At 43.8% G+C, this 23,129-nt stretch overlaps 2 protein-coding genes across 3 annotated transcripts in view; one reads left to right on the forward strand and one right to left on the reverse strand.

Moving 5' to 3' along the window:
- Positions 1-15,266, reverse strand: part of DZANK1 (double zinc ribbon and ankyrin repeat domains 1) — a 64,312-nt gene extending 49,046 nt beyond the window's left edge. Inside the window, exons 1-2 of one of the 2 annotated variants that reach the window (XM_038751413.1) lie at positions 15,213-15,266; positions 59-175 (exon numbers count right to left, since the gene is read on the reverse strand). In XM_038751413.1, the coding sequence (XP_038607341.1) occupies positions 59-175; positions 15,213-15,252 (157 nt within the window). In that variant the 5' untranslated portion in view covers positions 15,253-15,266. Of the gene's footprint in view, positions 1-58; positions 176-6,295; positions 6,302-15,212 lie in introns of those variants that run through there. The other variant, XM_038751414.1, reaches the window with a different exon arrangement.
- Positions 9,872-22,282, forward strand: POLR3F (RNA polymerase III subunit F). Its single transcript, XM_038751415.1, has 9 exons — positions 9,872-9,948; positions 14,379-14,496; positions 16,387-16,454; positions 17,002-17,069; positions 17,361-17,473; positions 18,059-18,202; positions 18,672-18,779; positions 19,958-20,149; positions 21,008-22,282. The coding sequence occupies exons 1-9, from the start codon at positions 9,887-9,889 to the stop codon at positions 21,083-21,085; spliced, it is 951 nt and encodes a 316-aa protein (XP_038607343.1). The 5' UTR covers positions 9,872-9,886; the 3' UTR covers positions 21,086-22,282.
- The last annotated feature ends 847 nt before the right edge of the window (positions 22,283-23,129 follow it).

Genomic DNA, 23,129 nt, shown 5'->3' on the forward strand with positions numbered 1-23,129 from the left:
TACACGCAAGATTATGTGCGGAAGTATTATTGACAATGAACGAAAGCATAATTCCTACCTGATTTTATTTCTACAAGTGTATTGGTGTCTATTTCATGCTTGGCTTTCCCTGGAGGAGGAACTCGCAGGGGAATAATCTGAGGCACGGAGACTGAACCAGCAGTCATTTTCTCAGCTGAAAGAAATACAATATCCTTTTAAAATTGTAAAATCAAAAGATTTCATCATTTAATCTACCCCAAACAGCAGCTTGGATTAAAATAATTCATTCCATCATCTTCACCGGTTCCCCAAATTTAACTCTATAACAGTAAATCAATGCTATTTATTGAGCACTTACTGTGTGTACAGCACTGAATAAAGCTCTTGGGAGAGTACAAAAAAGTAAACAGACCCAATCCCTGACCTCAAAGATCTTACAGTCTAGCAGGGAAGGCACACATTAATAATAATAATAATAATGATAATGATGGTATTTGTTAAGCGCTTACTATGTGCAAATCACTGTTCTAAGCATTGGTCAGGTTGTCCCACGTGGGGCTCACGGTCAATCTCCATTTTACAGACGAGGTAACTGAGGCACAGAGAAGTTAAGTGACTTGCCCAAAGTCACACAGCTGACAATTGGCGGAGTCGGGATTTGAACCCGTGACCTCTGACTCCAAAGCCCTGGCTCTTTCCACTGAGCCACGCATAATTATGGGTAACAGAAGCAACTGAGAATATGCATACGGACACAAGTGCTGTGGGGGTGAAGGGTAGGGTGACTATCTAAATGCTTTGATAAATACGATTGATGATGATGATGCTTTGCACATAGTAAGCGCTCAATAAATCTGATTGAATGAATGCTTAGGGAATGACCTGCCAAAGTGACAGAGCAGGGAAGTGGCAGATGCAGGATTAGAACCCAGGTCTCCTGGCTCCCAGTCCCAATTTCTATGCCACACTGCTTTTATTGCCCCATTTATCACTCATCATAATTAATAGTTACGAAAGAAATCCCTTTTTCCTGAGAACACTTACATAAGGAAAAGATACCAAATGCCGAACTTGAGATCTTCAAAGAAAAATACATTTTCTTTCCACCACCCTATACGGTCAAGGACTCTATCAAACGCCTCCCTATTCTGACTCACTTTAATTATCTTCCCTATTTTAAAGCAAAATAAATTAGAATTCAGTTAATGAAATGAAATTTTCAGCCAAGGGTACAGAAAACCCCGGAGGCAATTCAAAGTAACATTGGAAATCCTAGCATTAGGGCAATCAAGCAGTGGCGGGAGCCAACAAGAATAGAAACGGGATAGGTGGGAGTTAGGGCTCTTGGGTGGAGGTGAAGGAAAAGAAGTGACACCTTGGGACTGCAGAGTTCCTTCAGAGGTAGAAACCCTTGGGCCAAATGATAATGTTGCTTTAATGTTGGAAGAAATCAATCTTTCCTCATTAATCAATCAACTGTATTTATTGAGCGCTTACTCTGTGCAGAGCTTTGTACTAACTGCTTGGTAGAGTTCAATATAACAGACATGGGAGACACGTTCCCTGTCTAGAATAAACTAAACTACAAGAATTACATAGCATGCCATCAAAACTACTCCTGTAGTGGAAAGGACACACACAGTGTTAACACCTCATCCCTAGAGCTCCCTTCTTGATTGTTCTAGAAGAGCCACCATGCAATAGCCACTCCTTTTAAATTTGGCCTAATGGGCCCATTCCAAGTGAACCCTGCCTATTACATGCAAAAATACTGCAAATCACACAGAGCGTAGGTTTCATTTCCAGCAAAAGTTCATCTCAGATATTCTTGATTTCTTTCCTTGATTTTCAGGCTTTAGGTAGTGAGTTTATATTTTCCATTCTTAAATTGCCTCCCCTTCAACCCATAAGGAAATAATCATTCAGAGGCTGACATTTCTTTAAGAGACAAAGGTTTCTGCCAGCAGGCAGCCTTCTCTCTCAAGGCATTAAAATTGGAGCATAAAAAGTCCCATAAAGTCTACACTGGGGAGTAAATATGGAGTCTGGATACGTGTATCAGAAATAACAAATTATGGAACAAGCCTAAGTACTACAGGGGAAGCAGCATGGTTCAGTGGAAAGAGCCCGGGCTTTGGAGTCAGAGGTCATGGGTTCAAATCCCGGCTCCACCAATTGTCAGCTGTGTGACTTTGGGCAAGTCACTTAACTTCTCTGGGCCTCAGTTACCTCATCTGTAAAATGGGGATTAAAACTGTAAGTCCCCCGTGGGACAACCTGATCACCCTGTAACCTCCCCAGCGCTTAGAACAGTGCTGTGCACATAGTAAGCGCTTAACAAATACCATTATTATTATTATTATTACTACAGGCCTTTGATATTTTAAAAGTGTGTGTGTGGGGGGGGGGGTGTTGAGAGAATGACATATAGAGGCAGAAGACAAGTGATAGCCACAAAGATGTGGGAAGGAAAAACAGAGGGATGGTATTTTTCCATTCTGAAGATTCAGGTTTTAGAGAGCTTACACATCCAGAGTCGATTTATATTTGCACCGCAGAGCTCCATCAAATAACAGGAAAACAGGAGTGGGGTAGGGTAAGTGGTGGTGGTAGCAGAGCTATGGCGGGGGCCAGAAATGGCCAGTGTAAGGGACCGTGGGGAAGTCATGGCAGAGAAGTTGGGGAAAGGCCAGACTGTGGGATGGTGGTGGGGACACTTGGGATAGGGATTTACAGATGTCTTTTAGTCAACACCAGGACACACTGCTTCTTCAGTGGTCCCCTCTGCATCATAGCCTAGGGAGAAGGGCACAGGAGCCAGGGAATCAGAGGACCTGGGCCTTTGCCTCAGCTCTGTCTCTTAGCTGCTGTGTGACCTTGGGCAAATCAGGTTATCTTCTCTGGGCCTCAGTTTCTTCATCTGCAAAATGAGGATTAAATAACTGGTCTCCTGCCTTCATAGAATGGGAGCCTCATCTGGGGACAGGGACCTCATCCAACCTAGTCATTTTGTAGCTACACCAGGGCTTAGTACATTGCTAACATACTACAATTTACAAGGAGAGGGAGACAGCTTCCCCTTTGCTATAAAACTTTGCTATATTGGTTTTATAATAACTAAGAAAAATAAAAACAGCTCCCCAAATCTCTAGCTGCAGCTTTCGCTCTCTCTCCCCTCCCTTCCCTCCCCCCCTCTCTCTCTCTCTCAAACACACACACACTGTTCACTAAATGCCAACAGTCAACAACACTGGGGAAGTTGGAGGAAAGGAAACACCTAGACTAGAAAAAGATGTGTTTGGGAGGTGCTTTGTAAAGCATTACAACCCTAATCACTGCTATGGGAGCAGCATGGCTTAGTGGAAAGAGCACAGGCCTGGGCAACTTGTACTTTCCAAGCGCTTAGTACAGTGCTCTGCACACAGTAAGCACTCAATAAATATGATTGATTGATTGATTGGGCATCAGAGGCCCTGGGTTTTAATCCCAGCTCCACCACGTGCCCGCTGTATGGCCTTGGGCAAGTCAGTTAACTTCTTTGTGCCTCAGTTTCCTCACCTGAAAAATGGAGATTCAATACCTTCCTACTTAGACTGAGCCCTGATTAGCTTGTATCCATGCCAGCACTTTGAAAAGTTAGCACGTAACATAATAATAATAGATTCCACCGGACTCCTGAGTACTTAATACAATTGTGATCTACACATAGCAAGCAAACAGTGCCTGGCACATAGTAAGTGCTTAACAAATACCATAATTATTATTAAATTCTTTTTTATTATTATTCTTAGTGGTAATAATTAACTTCAAACTGCTAATGTGCTGAGTCACCTGGAAGTGTATTGAGGGATACAACTTGGAGGGAAGTCGGGGGTTGAAATGGCTGGTCAGTGAGAATCCAGGAAACTGGTGGCACTGGGCCCCGTACGGTGGCATTTACAATAATAATAATAATAATTACAATGGTATTTGTTAAGTGCTTACTATGTGCCAGGCACTTTTCTAAATTCTGGGGTGGATACAAGCAAATCAGGTTGGACACGGTCCACGTGGGGCTCACAATCTCAATCCCCATTTTACAGATGAGGTAACCGAGGCTCAGAGAAGTAAAGGGACTTACCCAAGGTCGTACAGCAGACAAGTGGCAGAGTGATTAGAACCCGTGACCTTCTGACATCCAGGCCCGTGTTCTATCCACTATACCATGCTCTTATTTTACTTTCCTCGAATTTAAAAAGAAGGTGTAGTACATTTTTAGACTGTGAGCCCACTGTTGGGTAGGGGCTGTCTCTATATGTTGCCAACTTGTACTTCCCAGGCGCTTAGTATAGTGCTCTGCACACAGTAAGCGCTCAATAAATACGATTGATTGATTGATTTGAGGGTCAATCAACCAATGATATTTACCAAGAGTTTACTATACTTAGAGCACTGTACTAAGCACTTGGGAGAGTAGGGCAGAATGAGCAAACACGTTCCTGGCCCACAATGAGTTTACAGTCCAGAGGATGGGAGAATCGGCACCTCATTCATTCAATCGTATTTATTGAGCGCTTACTATATATATATATATATATATATATATATATATACACATATATATGTATACATATATCCATATATATGTAAATACACCTGTATATATGTTTGTACATATTTATTACTCTATTTATTTTACTTATACATATCTATTCTATTTATTTTATTTTGTTAATATGTTTGGTTTTGTTCTCTGTCTCCCCCTTCTAGACTGTGAGCCCACTGTTGGGTAGGGACTGTCTCTATATGTTGCCAACTTGTACTTCCCAAGCGCTTAGTACAGTGCTCTGCACACAGTAAGCGCTCAATAAATACGATTGATTGATTGATTACTGGGTGCGGAGCACTGCACTAGGCGCTTGGGAGAGTACCCAGAGCTAGGGGAAGAGGCAGCCCTGGGGCGGGAGGGGAGGGGGCCCGTTTCTCGCTGTCGCAGCTTGGACGTCGGGGGTCAATCAATCAATCAATCACATTTATTGAGCGCTTACTGTGTGCAGAGCACTATACTAAGCGCTTGGGAAGTACAAGGGGTCCTGAAAGGCGTCTGAGGGAAACCCAAACCCAGCTGGAAGCGACGACTCCTCGAAACCCCCCGTCCCCTCCCGCAACCCCTCTTAGAGAAGCAGCGCGGCTGAGTGGCAAGAACCCGGGCTTGCGAGTCGGGGGTCGTGGGTTTTAATCCTGCTCATCAGCTGTGTGACTTTGGGTAAGTTACTTCACTTCTCTAGGCCTCACTTCCCTCATCTGTAAAATGGGAATGAAAACTGTGAGCCCCACGTGGGACAACCCGATTACCTTATATCTCCCCCAATCAATCAATTGTATTTATTGAGCGCTTACTGTGTGCAGAGCACTGGACTAAGCGCTTGGGAAGTCCAAGTTGGCAACATATAGAGACAGTCCCTACCCAACAGGGGGCTCACAGTCTAAAAGGGGGAGACAGAGAACAAAACCAAACATGCTAACAAAATAAAATAAATAGAATAGATATGTACAAGTAAAATAGAGTAATAAATATGTACAAACATATATACATATCATCATCAATCGTATTTATTGTGCGCTTACTATGTGCAGAGCACTGTACTAAGTGCTTGGGAAGTACAAATTGGCAACATATAGAGACAGTCCCTACCCAACAGTGGGCTCACAGTATAAAAGGGGGGGACAGAGAACAAAACCAAACATACTAACAAAATAAAATAAATAGAATAGATATGTACAAATAAAATAAATAAATAAATAGAGTAAAAGAAATATGTACAAACATATATACATATATACAGGTGGTGTGGGGAAGGGAAGGAGGTAAGATGGGGGGGTGGAGAGGGGGACGAGGGGGAGAGGAAGGAAGGGGCTCAGTGTGGGAAGGCCTCCTGGAGGAGGTGAGCTCTCAGTAGGGCCTTGAAGGGAGGAAGAGAGCTAGCTTGGAGGATGGGCAGAGGGATTGGGGGCATTCCAGGCCAGGGGGAGGACAGCGGGACAGGTGAGAACGAGGCCCGGTGAGGAGATTAGCGGCAGAGAAGCGGAGGGTGCGGGCTGGGCTGCAGAAGGACAGAAGAGAGGTGAGGTGGGAGGGGGCGAGGTGATGGACAGCCTTGAAGCCCAGGGTAAGGAATTTCTGCCTGAGGTAACTCTTAGAACAGTGGTCGACACACAGTAAGAGCTTAATAAATACCATCATCATCATCCTGTGCCTCCCTTGGAGGCCCAAGGCGGGGGCTAAGGAAGAAGGGGAAGGGGATGGAGCCAGGCCAAGGCCCCGGGACCTCACCCGCGCCGGCCGCTCCTGCTCCCGTTACCAGCGACGCTCGCAGCCCATCGCCCTTCGGCCAACAACGAGGCCGCTCATTGGTGCGGACCCCCGCCTCCTAGCAACGGGCCCCGCCTCCTAGCAACGGGGCCCGCCTCCTAGCAACGGGTACCGCCCCGTGGAGCCGCCCATTCGGCCCTGTGTCTCACCTGGAGCAAATAATACTAATAATAATGGCATTTACTAAGCGCTTACTATGTGCAAAGCAGTGTTCTAAGCGCTGGGGAGGTTACAAGGTGATCAGGTTGTCCCACGGGGGGCTCACAGTCTTCATCCCCATTTTACAGATGAGGGAACTGAGGCCCAGAGAAGTTAAGTGACTTACCCAAAGTCACACAGCTAAGTGGCGGAGCCGGGATTTGAACCCCTGCCCTCCGACTCCAAAGCCCGGGCTCTTTCCACTGAGCCACGCTGCTGCTCCCCTTCTCTGGGCCTCAGTTTCCTCGTCTGCAAAATGGGGATGGAGCCTGTGAGCCCCACGTGGGCCAACCTGACTACCTTGTAGGCACCCCAGCGCTTAGCCCATACTGATAATAATAATGATGGTATTAAACGCTTACTACGTGCCAAGCACTGGTCTAAGCGCTGGGGTAGATGCAAGGTAATTAGGTTGTCCCACGTGGGGCTCACAGTCTTCATCCCCATTTTACAGATGAAGGAACTGAGGCCCAGAGAAGTGAAGTGATTTGCCTAGGGGCACACAGCAAAGTGGCGGAGGCGCGATTGGAACCCACGTCCACAACGCTTCACAAATACCATTATTATTATTATTATTTTTATTATTATTATTATTATCCTCTCCTCTTCGTTCCCAGATTGAGCGCCCCCCTTTTCCTCTGCTCCTCCTCCCTCCCCTCCCCACAACACTGGTGTATCTTTGTACTTATTTATTACTCTATTTTATTAATGATTTGTATGTATCTATAATTCTATTTATTTTGATGGTATTGATGTCTGCCTAATTGTTTTGTTTTGCTGTCTGTCTCCCCCTTCTAGGCTGTGAGCCTGTTGTTGGGTAGGGACTGTGTCTAGCTGTTGCCGATTTGTACGTCCCAAGCGCTTAGTACAGTGTTCCGCACACAGTAATAGCTCAATAAATACAATTAAATGATTGTTAGAATGGTATTTGTGATGCGCTTCCTCTATGCCAGGCACTGTACTAAACGATGGGGTGGATTCATTCACTTTTTCCATTCAATCGTATTTATTGAGCACTTACTGTGTGCAGAACACTGTACTAAGCGCTTGGGAAGTACAAGTTGGCAAAATCTAGAGACGGTCCCCACCCAACAGCGGGCTCACAGTCCAGAAGGGGGAGACAGACAACAAAACAAAACATTAACAAAATAAAATAAATAGAATAAATATGTACAAGTAAAATAGAGTAATAAATATGTACAAACATATATACAGGTGCTGTGGGGAGGGGAAGGAGGGGGCTCAGTCTGGGAAGGCCTTTGTATCTGGGTGGATACAGAGAAGCAGCGTGGCTCGGTGGAAAAAGCCCGGGCTTTGGAGTCAGAGGTCATGGGTTCAAATCCCGACTCCGCTGCACGTCAGCTGTGTGACTTTGGGCAAGTTACTTAACTTCCCTGTGCCTCAGTTGCCTCACCTGGAAAATGGGGATTAAGACTGTGAGCCCCCCCGTGGGACAACCTGATCCACATGTTTGGTTTTGTTCTGTCTCCCCCTTCTAGACTGTGAGCCCGCTGTCGGGTAAGGACTGTCTCTATATGTTGCCAACTTGGACTTCCCAAGCACTTAGTACAGTGCTCTGCATGTAGTAAACGCTCAATAAATACGATTGAATGAATGAATGAATTTAGCTTACTTCTATCTATTCTGATGACTTGATACCTGTCCACATGTTTTGTTTTGGTGTCTGTCTCCCCCTTCTAGACTGTGAGCCCGTTGTTGGGTAGGGACTGTCTCTGTTGCCGACTTCCCAAGCGCTTAGTACAGTGCTCTACACACAGTCAGCGCTCAATAAATACAATTGAATGAATGAATTGTAACCTCCCCAACGCTTAGAACAGTGTTTTGCACATAGTAAGCGCTTAATAATAATGGCATTTATTAAGCGCTTACTATGTGCAAAGTACTGTTCTAAGTGCTGGGGGGATACAAGGTGATCAGGTTGTCCCACATGGGCCTCACGGTCTTAATCCCCATTTTACAGATGAGGTAACTGAGGCACAGAGAATCAACCGTCTTTATTGAGCGCTTACTGTGTGCAGAGCACTGTACTAAGCGCTTGGGAAGTACAAGTTGGCAACGTATAGAGACAGTCCCTACCCAACAGTGGGCTTACAGTCTAGAATCAATTAATCAATCGTATTTATTGAGCACTTACTGAGTGCAGAACACTGTACTAAGCGCTTGGGAAGTACAAGTTGGCAACATATAGAGATGGTCCCTACCCAACAGTGGGCTCACAGTCTAAAAGGGGGAGACAGAGAACAAAACCAAACATACTAACAAAATAAAATAAATAGAATAGATATGTACAAGTAAAATAGAGTAATAAATATGTACAAACATATATACAGGTGCTGTGGGGAAGGGAAGGAGGTAAGAAGTGACTTGCCCAAAGTCACACAGCTGACAATCAATCAATCGTATTTGTTGAGCGCTTACTGTGTGCAGAGCACTGTACTAAGCGCCGGGAAGTACAAGTTGGCAACATATAGAGACAGTCCCTACCCAACAGTGGGCTCACAGTCTAAAAGGGGGAGAAAGAGAACAAAACCAAACATACTAACAAAATAAAATAGAACAGATTGTCCCACATGGGGCTCACAGTCTTAATCCCCATTTTATAGATGAGGTAACTGAGGCCCAGAGAAGTGAAGTGACCTGCCCAAAGTCACACAGCTGACAAGTGGCAGAGCCGGGATATAATAATAATAATAATGGCATCTATTAAGCGCTTACTATGTGCAAAGCACTGTTCTAAGCACTGGGGAGGTCACAAGGTGATCAGGTTGTCCCACGGGGGGCTCACAGTCTTAAAATCCCCTGTAAAATCCCCATTTTACAGATGAGGTAACTGAGGCCCAGAGAAGTGAAGTGACCTGCCCAAAGTCACCCAGCTGAGAAGTGGCGGAGCCGGGATTTGAACCCCTGCCCTCCGACTCCAAAGCCTGCGCTCTTTCCACTGAGCCATAAATGCCTAAATGTTATTATTGTTGTTATTATTATTATTATTATTATTATTATTATTCAGCAAATTGGGTTGGCCACAGCTCCCGGCCCACGTGGGTCGGTCGAGGCTGGGGTTGGGCCTGGGGCTGGGGCCGCCTCAGCCCAGGCCGGAAATGGCGAAGGATCGGCGGCAGAAGGCCGCCCTTCTCCTCCGGCCTCGGCTCGGCTCGGCTCGCGTTCGGCTCGGCTCGGCTCGCGTTCGGCTGGGCTCGGCTCGCCTTCGGGTCGGCTCGGTTAGCGTTCGGCTGGGCTCGGCTCGCGTTCGGCTCTGCTCGGCTCGCGTTCGGCTCTGCTCGGCTGGCGTTCGGCTCGCGCTCGGCTGGGCTCGGGCCTGCAGGCCTATCCTTCATGGCCGAGGTGAAGCTGAAGATGCAGCCGGCCGATGCGGCCCCCGTGGAAATAGAAAACAGGTGAGGCCGAGGGGCAAGTGTCTCTATGTGTTGCCGACTTGGACTTCCCAAGCGCTTAGTACAGTGCTCTGCACACAGTAAGCGCTCAGTAAATACGATTGAGTGAATCAATCAATGAAGTCACTTCCCTGGGCCTCAGTTCCCTCATCTGTCAAAGAATAATAATGATGATGGCATTTATTATTAATAATAATAATGGCATTTATTAAGCGCTTACTATGTGCAAAGCACTGCTCTAAGCCCTGGGCTTCAGTTCCCTCATCTGTCAAAGAATAATAACGATGATGGCATTTGTTAATAATAATAATAATGGTGTTTATTAAGCGCTTACTATGTGCAAAGCACTGCTCTAAGCCCTGGGCCTCAGTTCCCTCATCTGTCAAAGAATAATAACAATGATGGCATTTGTTAATAATAATAATAATAATGGCATTTATTAAGCGCTTACTATGTGCAAAGCACTGCTCTAAGCCCTGGGCTTCAGTTCCCTCATCTGTCAAAGAATAATAATGATGATGGCATTTATTATTATTAATAATAATAATAATGGCATTTATTAAGCGCTTACTATGTGCAAAGCACTGCTCTAAGCCCTGGGCTTCAGTTCCCTCATCTGTCAAAGAATAATAACAATGATGGCATTTGTTAATAATAATAATAATAATGGCATTTATTAAGCGCTTTCTATGTGCAAAGCACTGCTCTAAGCCCTGGGCCTCAGTTCCCTCATCTGTCAAAGAATAATAATGATGATGGCATTTGTTAATAATAATAATAATGGCATTTATTAAGCGCTTACTATGTGCAAAGCACTGCTCTAAGCCCTGGGCCTCAGTTCCCTCATCTGTCAAAGAATAATAATGATGATGGCATTTATTATTAATAATAATAATAATAATGGCATTTATTAAGCGCTTACTATGTGCAAAGCACTGCTCTAAGCCCTGGGCCTCAGTTCCCTCATCTGTCAAAGAATAATAATGATGATGGCATTTATTGTTAATAATAATAATAATAATGGCATTTATTAAGCGCTTACTATGTGCAAAGCACTGCTCTAAGCCCTGGGCCTCAGTTCCCTCATCTGTCAAAGAATAATAATGATGATGGCATTTGTTAATAATAATAATAATAATGGCATTTATTAAGCGCTTACTATGTGCAAAGCACTGTTTTAAGCGCTGGGGAGGTGACAAAGTGATCAGGTTGTCCCACGGGGGGGCTCACAGTCTCAATCCCCGTTTTACAGATGAGGGAACTGGGGCACAGAGAAGTTAAGTAATAATAATAATAATGATGGCATTTATTAAGCACTTACTATGTGCAAAGCACTGTTCTAAGCGCTGGGGAGGTGACAAGGTGATCAGGTTGTCCCACGTGGGGCTCACAGTCTCAATCCCCATTTGACAGATGAGGGAACTGAGGCACAGAGAAGTTAAGTAATAATAATAATAATAATAATGATGATGGCATTTATTAAGCGCTTACTATGTGCAAAGCACTGTTCTAAGCGCTGGGGAGGTTACAAGGTGACCAGGTTGTCCCACGTGGGGCTCACAGTCTCAATCCCCATTTTACAGATGAGGTAACTGAGGCACAGAGAATCAATCAATCAATCGTATTTATTGAGCGCTTACTGTGGGCAGAGCACTGTAGTAAGCGCTTGGGAAGTACAAGTTGGCAGCATATAGAGACAGTCCCTACCCAACAGTGGGCTCACAGTCTAGAAGGGGGAGACAGAAAACAAAACCAAACATACTAACAAAATAAAATAAATAGAATAGATATGTACAAGTCTGCTGTGTGACTTTGGGCAAGCCACTTAACTTCTCTGGGCCTCAGTTACCTCATCTGTGAAACAAGGATTAAGAACTGTGAGCCCCACGTCGGACAACCTGATCAACCTGACCTTCTAGACTGTGAGCCCGTTGTCGGGTAGGGACCGTCTCTATATGTTACCGATTTGTACGGCCCAAGCGCTTAGAACAGTGCTCAGAACATAGTAAGCGCTTAACAAATGCCATCTAAAAAAAAAAAAGTGAAGTCACTTGCCTGGGGTCACACAACAGGCAAGTGGCAGAACTGGGATTAAATTACTTTGTATCTACCCCAGTGCTTAGAACAGTGCTAGGCACATACTAAGCGCTTAATAAATACCATCATTATTATTATTATTATTATTAATCCCTGGATGGCAGGAAGGGGTAAATCTGTTCCCGCAGATTGTCCCCACCCTAAACCACCGGAAAAGTACAAAGTAGGTAGGGAGCAGCTTTGAAATTTGGGGGTCACTAAACCCCAACTTGCCTTAATAATTAATCAATCAATCAATCGTATTTATTGAGCGCTTACCGTGTGCAGAGCACTGTACTAAGCGCTTGGGAAGTACAAGTTGGCAACATATAGAGACAGTCCCTACCCAACAGTGGGCTCACAGTCTAATTACAGTAATAAAGTACAATACAGTTAGTAGCCATGATCCTTGCCTTCAAGGTGTTCACAGTACAGTGCATGATGCTTTAGGAGATTCTGTATATTACAGGCTAAGCCAAAAATAATGCGGTCCCGGTTCCCTAAAAGCTTTTGCTTCAGAATAGTTTTTGTCTATTTGTCAATATCATATGCGGTTAAATGGCTAAGTGGCACTTGAGCAATTTTCTTTGTAGTGGTATTTGTTAATGATAATAATAATAATGGTATTTAAGCGCTTGCTATCTGTCAAGCTGTTCTAAGCGCTGGGGTAGATACAAGGTAATCAGGTTGGACACAGTCCCTGTCCCACATGGGACTCACCGTCTTAACCCCCATTTTTCAGATGAGGTAACTGAGGCACTGAAAAGTTAAGTGACTTGCCCAAGGTCGCACAGCGGACAAGGGGCAGAGCTGGGATTACAACCCAGGTCCTCGCGGGGCTCACAGTGGGACAAACTGATGGCCTTGTATCTCCCCCGGCGCTTAGAACAGTGGTTGGCACATAGTAAGCGCTTACCAAATACTATCATCATCATGGATGATGTATATGTATATATGTTTGTACATATTTATTACTTTAGTTATCTTGTACATATCTATTCTATTTATTTTATTTTGTTAGTGTGTTTGGTTTTGTTCTCTGTCTCCCCCTTCTAGACTGTGAGCCCGCTGTTGGGTAGGGACTGTCTCTGTGTGTTGCCGACTTGTACTTCCCAAGCGCTTAGTCCAGTTCTCTGCACACAGTAAGCGCTCAATAAATACGATTGATTGATTCTGACTCCTGGGCCCGTACTCTATCCGTTAGGCTGTGCTGCTCACAATGTGTCAAGCACTGTACTAAGTGCTCAGGTAGTTGCAATATCATCAGGTCGGACGCAGCCCTTGTCCTTAGTGGGGAAGGGGTAGATAAAGGATGGTGCATTAGTGACTGACCAGCTTGCTAATTTGCGAGCCACCTAAAATCGTCTCATAAAAACATTCCTCAAGAGTTGTTGACCGTGGTAGACCAACCACACCTTTCAATTTTGACCATTTTGAATTTCAGCAGTCGTGAGTCGAACTTCGCCTGGCCCCTTAGCTTTCGTGTGTCACAGAATCATCTCAGATTTTTTAATGCATGAATGAAACTCGGGTTGCACAATTTCCTGTACTGAAGAAATATTTTCATCAAAACACTAGGAAGGAATATTCCACTCTGCTCTCTCGTCTGTAAATCTGTTTGACTTTTTAAGACTGCCTAAGTTACTTTGAAGTCAGAGAAAAGGAAAATGCTGTTAATAATTGACTTTGACACCCCATATCTGTGCAGTGCATTTGGGTGTTTTTTTAGTCTAGATATAAGCTGGTATCATGTCTACCAACTGTTGTATTCTCCCAAGTGCTTAGTAGGGTACTCTGCACACAGTAAGTGCTCAATAAATACCATTGATATATATGGGGTCAGTGAAATGCAAGTCTATGTTTAGGAAGCCCCCATGGAGCCACTTGATTATAAGCCTTTTAAGCTTAAACTTCACTTTACAACAAACTTCACTTTAAATTATGACCGCAACAAAAAATTGGCTTACGTCCTTATTCCGAGAATTCTTTTTTTTTAATGGTATTTGTTAATGGCTTACTGTGTGCCGTGCACTGCACTAAGTGTTGGGCTAGATACAAGCTAATCAGGTTGGACACAGTCCAGGTCCCATACGGGTTCACAGTCTTAACCCCCATTTTACAGATGAGGTAACTGAGGCACAGAGAAGTTGAGTGACTCACCCAAGGTCACACAGCAGACACATGGCGGAGTGAGGATTAGAACCCACGTTCTTCTGACTCGCAGGCCCCTGCGCTATCCTACTGTGCCGTGCTGCTGAAATGCAAACTCATCGAGCAGGCTTTTTCATTTCTTTTCCACACCCTGATTTGGCTCCCTAAAATAAGGTGGAATGTCTCTGTTCATGGGCTCTTTCTAGGATCATAGAGCTATGTCACCAGTTCCCTCATGGGATCACGGACCAAGTAATTCAGAACGAGATGCCCCATATAGAAGCGCAGCAAAGGGCGATGGCCATCAACAGACTCTTGTCCATGGTAAGTTGGAATCTGATTAAGCTTATCAGCTATACATTATTAGGGGTGAAAGTAGAAAATAATTTCTTACCTCTTTGCCCAGGACGTCACACCCGTTACCTTGGGCATGCAGCAAAATGTGATGATTTCTGGACCACAAACCTGATGCCCACATCCTCCCCAGCCTCCCTTTGGCTGGAAGGAAGGGGCCACTAGCCGCCTCTGTTTATTTCTCCACTGTTCAAGGGAGCCTGGGCCTGCAGTTCAGGTTGCCCAAAGGCTGAAGAACTGGGCCGGCCCCTCCCACTGAGACCCCAGGCCTCTTTTCCTCCTTCCCGTATCCCACCGTCAGCTGGATGATGAGGCGGTGGTGGTTGAGGGGCTTGAACTGGCCCGGGTCATGCTACTAAAAGCATCTCCTCCAGCCCCCTCCGTGGACCATACACATTTCCCTCCAGGCCCCCCACAGGGTTCTCTGTGGAAGCAGAGGATGCAGCAGTGCTTTGTGTTCCCCTCCCAGGTCTGTGAAGCCTGGTGGGGCTCTTTTTCTTGTTTCATGTTTTGTTTTTTTAAATACCAGAACCCTGTTAAGGCTTTCTTCCATTACTGAACATCCTTACTAATACCCTAAGGTTTTCTGCAATGATTGTATGTTGCCACTTCCATCTCACCCTACTCTGAGCCCAGCAGTCTTCCTTTTCCCCTCCTCCAACCTTTTAAATAATATGTCCACTCACCTAGTCTTTCATCTGACAGCCATGGCCCGCTACTGTTCATTTTCTTTATGTATTCTTCCTTCTCATCCATTCACTCTTTCCTTCACTCATCGTTTTTCCTTGCTTTTTCACGGTCATCTTGTTATCATTTTTCTTTCCATTTTTTGCCTCATTTTTTTCTTCCTCTTTGATTTCTGTTGTTCAGAAAACTGTTCCACAGTAAGACAGATAATGTCTCGCTTCCTCCCTATTTTTCACCTCTCCGTTACTGCTTGGGGAATAGCGAGGTTTTCATGTTTACGCCTCCCTCTCTGAAACCTCTAATGCCGTGTTTCCTGTCTTGAACCAAAACCAAGAGGGTGGGAAGGGCAGAGAAAGTCGGGTTATGAAAAAGGTCAGAAAGGAGTAGAGAGCTGGTTCTCCCCCACCCGCATCGTGAAATAGTTGATTGAGTGACCTGTTTCCAGCTCAGAGGTGGGTGCAAGGGAGAGGACGTAGTCAGCGTGATGTTAAATGTACATTTATGTTTGTACCTACCTCTTTTGGTGAGCAAATTTGAGCAAGTGCGTTAAAAGCCTATGTCAATGCGTGAGCCTGTGGAATGTGAGGGGGTGTGTGTATTTTTAGCAATAACCAGAACTAAATGGTTTGTTTTGCTTATTTCCTTATGGGAAATGGGGCTGTGAATCTGGAAGCCAGCCATGGGGCGGTCATTGAAGGGCTGGACAGGGAAAAGTTTGGACTAGGTGTGACGGTCATTAATGAGAGTGTTCGAGTCAGCCAAGTGGGGACTGGGAAGAAACAATGGACTTCTAAAACTATGCCGTGGGTGAAATATTTAACGTAGTACACATTAGGTCTGTTCAATTTATCATTTAAAATTACTTTAAATAAATGATTTACCAAACCATATATCCTTTAAGTGTAAGCACTATCATAAGAAATAGCTGGAGGAATAATAGGGCTCGAGAGCCCAGTTTAGAAAGCGTCCTCCGTTTGAGGAGTATGAAAACCCTATTGGCTTCCAGCAAGGGACTGGTTAGTAAAGATTTTGAAAGGTATTGGAAAGTCATTGATGTTTCTTCAAGACAGAATGTTCTAAAAACAGTACAGTGCTCTGCACACAGTAAGCGCTCAAGAAATACGATTGACTGATTAAAAAGAACTGACAAATATTTTTCTATTAAATTTTCAGGGACAATTAGATCTCCTAAGAAGCAATACAGGTCTTCTGTACCGAATAAAAGAGTCTCAAAGTACTGGGTAAGAACTGTTTGGTTTTTTAACTGAAAAATTAAGACCGTCCATTCCAGGAGAAGTGTAGTCAAACTCCAGTTTATAATTGATTAGTCAAAATAGCATGTCATTAGAAGAAACTTAATAGTCTCTAATCATTCAGATTCTTTTTCTAAAGCTGACTCAAAGTCCATTTTCCCATGCAGTCTGGAGTTCTCCCAGTTCTCCTTTAGCATGGAGCTTGCTTTCTTGCAAAACACTGCATTAAGAAGGAAATCTAGGTTGCTAGTACTTATCTTGCATATAAAAATGACCATTTCCTCCAGTAAAGCACCATGTGGGTTCTAGGGAGACGTACTCAGAAGAAAGTTCAACCAAAAGTCATAGGGAGAATGCACAGTGTCAGAATTGAGTCTACCTTGTTTTTCTTTAGGTAGTGAGCAGCTATATTGTCCTAGACAAGAATGCCATAGTCTTTTTCTGCATATCTTAAAACCGTGAATTTATTAAGGAAGCTTAGAAGTAAAAGAAAATGAACACCACTGCCTCAAAGTAATTGTTTTTCTTTTCACAGGAAAATGAAGGGCTCAGACAACCAAGAAAAGCTAGTTTACCAAATTATAGAGGATGCGGGAAACAAGGGTAATTTATTAAAGAATTTTGTGTAAATTGCTGGGCTTGTTCGGTGGGCTTTGCCTAAGTTATTGATGTTAACTCAAAAAAGCACAGGGGACAAATTAAAAGTGTGCATTTATTGTCCTGTATCTCATCTGTTCATGGGTCAAGGATGGTTTTCTGTGCTGTGTCCCACAGAGCAGATGTTGGATCTTGAGGCCGTGCTAGCGAGAATAGACGGTAGGGGAGGGCAGAGGTGGGGAAAGTTCACTGTCGGTAGTTTGAATATTCACTGTTTTTAAAATTTACCCCTTTTAGGTATCTGGAGCAGAGATATTAGATACAAAAGTAATCTGCCTCTAACGGAAATAAACAAAATCTTAAAGAACTTGGAGAGCAAAAAACTCATCAAAGCTGTTAAATCTGTGGCTGTGAGTAATCTGTTATCCCTTCCCCCAAGACACATACACACACACACCTCCCCCCAAACTTTCCAGAATGTGAGTATATGTGTGTTTTTTAAATTATATTTAAGTGCTTTCTATGTGGCAGACACTGTACAAAGTGTTGGAGTAGATCAGAGCTAACCAGGTTGAACACAGTCATATGTTACGTGGGACTCACGGTCTTAATCCCCATTTTACAGATGAGGTTACTGATGCATCGTTGAATGGAAGTTGCCCTGGCCCTTCTTACATAGGGAGGAGGAGGCCTGGGGTATTATTTAAATCTCTCACCTCATGTCATACTCTTTGGGGGGGTCCAAGGGAATGCTATGTAGAATGAGACCACAAGAACATATGTGTAAAGCTGGGTCAGACCCATGGCGCTCTAGCCAAGTGTTCAGTCTCCGACAGCCACACCTTTGTGAGCATCTTCATTAAAGTGTCCTATTTTCACTTTGACATTTTAGAAGGTAATTCTATTATTCAGGAATTAAAATTGTATATTTATTTTGGGGGGTGAGGGAAATGATTTGTATGCCTTGTAACATAATTCTCTCTCTCCTCCCCCAGGCCTCGAAAAAGAAAGTATATATGTTGTATAATCTCCAGCCTGACCGGTCCGTGACTGGTGGAGCCTGGTACAGTGACCAAGACTTTGAATCGGAGTTTGTAGAAGTGCTAAACCAGCAGTGTTTTAAATTCCTACAGTCCAAGGTAAAACACCAATGAAAAGTATTTTTGCAACAACTTTTTCGTCAAAGAAAAGCTTAAACTTTTCAGTAATACTTTACCTTTGGTCAAGAAAAACTTTAATGCTCGAATTATGCTAGACCTACCTTCAGGTTTTTGTGACGGAAACCAGTTGAAATGGTTATAAATTGTGTGCTTCATGGTAGGGTGGTCTAAGGGAAAGAGTCCGCACGTCGGGAGACCTCGTGGTTCTGGTCCCGGTTCTGCCATTGGCACTTAAGTTTCTCTGCTCCTCACTCTTCACATCTGTAGAACAGGCCTAGTCAATCCTGCCCTTCTCCCCTTCACAGGAATGTTGTGGGGCCCTCATCAGATAATTGATGTGAGAGGTCTCTGGAAAATCCAAATGGTGTATAAATTCAAGCTATTATTGCGATGCTCTGTATATTCATGATAAATGCATTTCACTAACCCCGCATCACGTCTTCAACAGGCAGAAGCGGCACGAGAAAGCAAGCAAAACCCCATGATTCAGCGAAACAGTTCATTCGCTTCCTCTCATGAAGTGTGGAAGTACATTTGTGAACTGGGCATTAGTAAGGTCAGAAATTTCAGTTTCTTTTACTGTTGTTTACTTTGTGGTGTACGGCGATGGTGAGGAAGGCCAAGACTTGAGCGCCCAAGCACCTTAACCCCAATGAACTCATAAGGGGAGACTAGGAGGAAAATATGTGCCCTTCTTCCCCCCTCGCCCCCCTCCCATGCACACCCCTCTTCTTCCAGCAGAAAGACATTATCATTATGTGTTAAGGTGACAAGCTGGTCCAAGTCTTCTAGAATGTGAGCCTGTTGTTGGGTAGGGACCATCTCTATATGTTGCCAACTTGTACTTCCCAAACACTTAATACAGTGCTGTGCACACAGTAAGCGCTCAATAAATACGATTGAATGAATGAAGGAAGGAACTCTGCTTCCTTCTGACTCCATCGTGATGCAGGGCGAGAAGCAGAGTAGACTATTGCCAGTATGGAATGATTGTTCTTCTGAAGATGTGACACTTGAGTTTGAGGAAATTAATCAAATATATATTTCATTACCCCTATCCCAGGTTAGAGCTTGAAGGGGTTTAGAAATAGTGAGACTAAAGTCCCTAGTGTTCTAGACTGTCTTCTAGACTGTGAGCCCACTGGTGGGTAGGGACCGTCTCTATATGTTGCCAACTTGTACTTTCCAAGCGCTTAGTACAGTGCTCTGCACACAGTAAGCGCTCAATAAATATGATTGAATGATTGACTGATAGTGTGCTCCCTGGAAGTAAATGAGACACTTCCTGGGAGCGGTAACTCAAATCGTTAAGGGGCTGTGTAGTGCTTGCTTCATTGTGTAGGCATTTGGCCCCTAGTTGTGTGAGAGGTAACACTCCTCCCAAAATACCTCTCCTTTTCATTCATTCAATCGTATTTATTGAGCGCTTACTGTGTGCAGAGCACTGTACTAAGCACTTGGGAAGTACAAGTCGGCAAACTCCTCCTGTCTGGGAGTTAGGTTAAGCACTGGTAGAATAGTGCTCAATATATTTGGTTTTCCATATTTGTTTTTAAATAGGTTTTATATTTTCCAAATATAAAAGTGTACTTGTATTTTACAAAGGAACTGGGGGCCTAGCAAAAAAAAAAAAATACTTTGGGGCCCTTTGGATTTGAGGCAGAAAAATTCAGTGGCTTTTTTTGCCTCTGGTTTCTTTCAATGTTTTTCACCCTGGCTGTATTGTTTTTTTAGGTCGAATTGTCCATGGAGGACATTGAAACAATTTTGAACACACTCATTTACGATGGTAAAGTGGAGATGACAATCATTGCTGCAAAAGAAGGGACAGTGGGCAGTGTGGACGGCCATATGAAACTGTATAGGGCAGTCAATCCAATCATACAGCCTACTGGCTTGGTTCGTGCACCCTGTGGACTCTGCCCGGTAAGTATTACCGTATGTTTAAATATTATACTAAGAAAGTGAGCTTAAAGGCCAATTTGTAAAAATGTATGTCTTTTGAATGAAAGGGGTACCATTGAGGTTGTGTCTTTGACACTGTGGAGAGAGGTCTCTAACGCACAATTCATAGTCCGACAGACTGTGAGGAATCTTGCTTACTCAGAAAAAACTATAAATACACTTTTGGCGTGAGACTCAAGAAACTATTAATTGAACATGTAACTTGGGTAAATCATTTCAGCCCTTTCAGGAGCACGAGTGATTTATTGGGGTAAATGTGGTTAATCATCCCTCGGACCTCTCTCTCTCCTCCACCTTCTCCGGCTGCAGATAGGGCTAAAATTTATTTTACCCGTCGTGTGCATTAAAGATTCTGCAGAATCTTAAGCGCAGAATTAAATGCAGAATATGCATTGTGTTAATAAATCTGTGTTCACTTTTCAGATGTACTCCAGTTGGTGGGGTTGATAGTTCTTAGCAGGCAGTGTCCGAACAATAGAGTAAAGTTTCTTTTAGTCTCATTGGGTGTATTTGAGTGGAGTTAACTCCCAGGATCCATGTTGTTGTATGGTGTCAGCATGAAGAATGAGAATGAAGCCAGAAGGACTGAGATATATATAATCAAATTAATTAGGAAAAGACCATGCCTGGTATGGAGGTCTGGAGATGACTGGATGTGAGAGATTGAGAGAAATAACACAGTCAAATTGAACAAATAATGTTGCTACTGCTTAGAACGTAGTGCTAAGGACCTTTAATTCCCATTTGTTTGCTTTATAGTTCAACTAGATTTTAATAGTTAAATTTAATATAAATTTCTATTTCTTTTCCTTCCTTTAGGTTTTTGATGACTGTCATGAGGGTGGTGAGATCTCACCATCAAACTGCATTTATATAACAGAGTGGCTAGAGTTTTAGTAAAGAACAATGAACTCTGGCCCTATTTTGTAGCGAAAGGCGGCAAACGCTATGACTTTTGAATTGAGAAATTGAATCTACTTTGGACCGTCGAAGTTCACTTGAGATAACTTCACAGACTGGAGGATAGATTTCTTTCTCTGAAGAACAAAGGCTCAAGATTTTCTCTAACTTCTGTTGACTGCGAAAGGACTAGCATTATTTGAAGTCACCCATGAGATCATCAGTAGAAAGACTAGAACAAGTGAGAGGCTCTTGAAAAATGGCATAATCACACTACTGGAAGGAATGAGTGGTTGGTGGTGAAAAATGTCAGACAATTCTCACATTTGCCAATAACTGCAGAGCTCAAAATTTCCAAGTGGTAGCTTGTTAGTGTCAAGAAATTTCAGGCTGCCTAGTAAGATAAACATGGAGCCTTTTCACAAACAGGCTGTGACAGCAGGAGGTTGGCACCCAGTGCCCTACTCGAGTGAGGAGGGAATATGGGGATAAGGAGGGCAGCAGTAGCGGTAATTGTGGTCTCTTGTGGGAGGAGATGGGGAAGGGAAAGATGTTTTTTTTGCCCCATCCCTGCCTCTCCCTTCCGCGGATCGAGGTGTTCTTTCTGGTGACGTGGTTCTGCTTTTGGCACAACTTTTCTGAAGAAACTTCTGATGACTGCCAAGAATTTCCAGACCATCAGAAGGCCACAGTTTGTGACAGGTCCTGAAAATTTAGCAGTGGCTCAGTTGCACAGCAGCGTTGGGTATTTAATTTAATGACAAATTATATATATATAAAAGCAAATGTTTGACTTTTACCATAAAATAGGGTTTTATTCCTTCAGTTAGGACTCTGAAGTCTGTGGACTCTCAGCTGATTGTGCGAATTTTTGTGGCACCTTTGATTCACTTAATCTCATTTTACCCTCACGTAATTGATCCTTTTTTTTTGGGATGTAAAGCAAGGAAGAAATGAAACTTCTTTAGAATGTATATATACTAACTAGCAGTTAAAATAAATTTCCAGGTCACTTCATTCTATCTTTGGCCACTCCTGTCAGCCTCACTGTTACCCTTGTTGAAGTGATTGGTCTAGGCTGGGCCTGGATGTGGGCCAGCGCACTCTCCCTCTTCTGGTTTCTGGCCAGGATGGGGCAGGGGGTTTTTTATTTTTAAAAAATGGTATTTGTTTAGCACTTCCTATGCGCCAGGCACTGTGTTAAGTGCGGGGGTAGATACAAGCTAATCAGGTTGGACACCGTCCCTGTCGCACACGGTGCTCACAATATTAATTTTACGGATGAGGTGACTGAAACACAGAGAAGTTAAGTGGCATGGGGCAGAGCCGGGATTAGAATCCAGGTACTTTTGCCTCCCAGGCCCAAAGTCTGTCTACTAGGCCATGCTGCTTCTCACGTGGGAGCATCTAACGTGAGGCAGTTGTACCCACCACAGATAGAAAAGAAGTTCCAACAGCCCAGCAGACTATCGGGAAAAGGTGGTCCCTTCCCCACCCACAAGGGAGTTGAGCCCTGCCAGTGCTCCAGATTAAAGTAGGATCGGCATTCCTGGGGCTTAGACTAGGCCCCAGGATTTGGGTCAGCACAGAGCTCTACCTGCCTCCCTTTCTTTTCTTCATGCTTTTCTTTTGTTTTTCACTCATCCTCCATCTTATTCTTTTCCTTGTCACCTGTTCTCCTCCATCATTTCCTTCACTGTTTCCTCACTCATCTGTTGTCTACCAACTGCTGTATTGTTCTCTCCCAAGCGCACAGTACAATGCGCTACACATAGCAAGTGTTCAGTAAATACCAGTGATGATGATGTTTCCAATGCACTGCACAACTGCTCAGTAAATACCGATGATGATGATGTTCTCTTTACTTCCAAATGACTTTCTGTCTCTTCATCTTTCTCACCTTTCCCCTGTTTACATCTTGCCCTTCTCTCTAGTATCCATCCTGACCCCCACCTTTTAGTGGCGTGCTGCATTTAATTCCTGTGAGTTAGTGTGACTTGGTTATTCTGATGGCATTTTAGTGAGCTGAGCAGTAGCTGAG

The sequence above is a fragment of the Tachyglossus aculeatus genome, chromosome 9 (genome assembly GCF_015852505.1).
Source record: "Tachyglossus aculeatus isolate mTacAcu1 chromosome 9, mTacAcu1.pri, whole genome shotgun sequence".
Taxonomy (NCBI): Eukaryota; Metazoa; Chordata; class Mammalia; order Monotremata; family Tachyglossidae; genus Tachyglossus; species Tachyglossus aculeatus.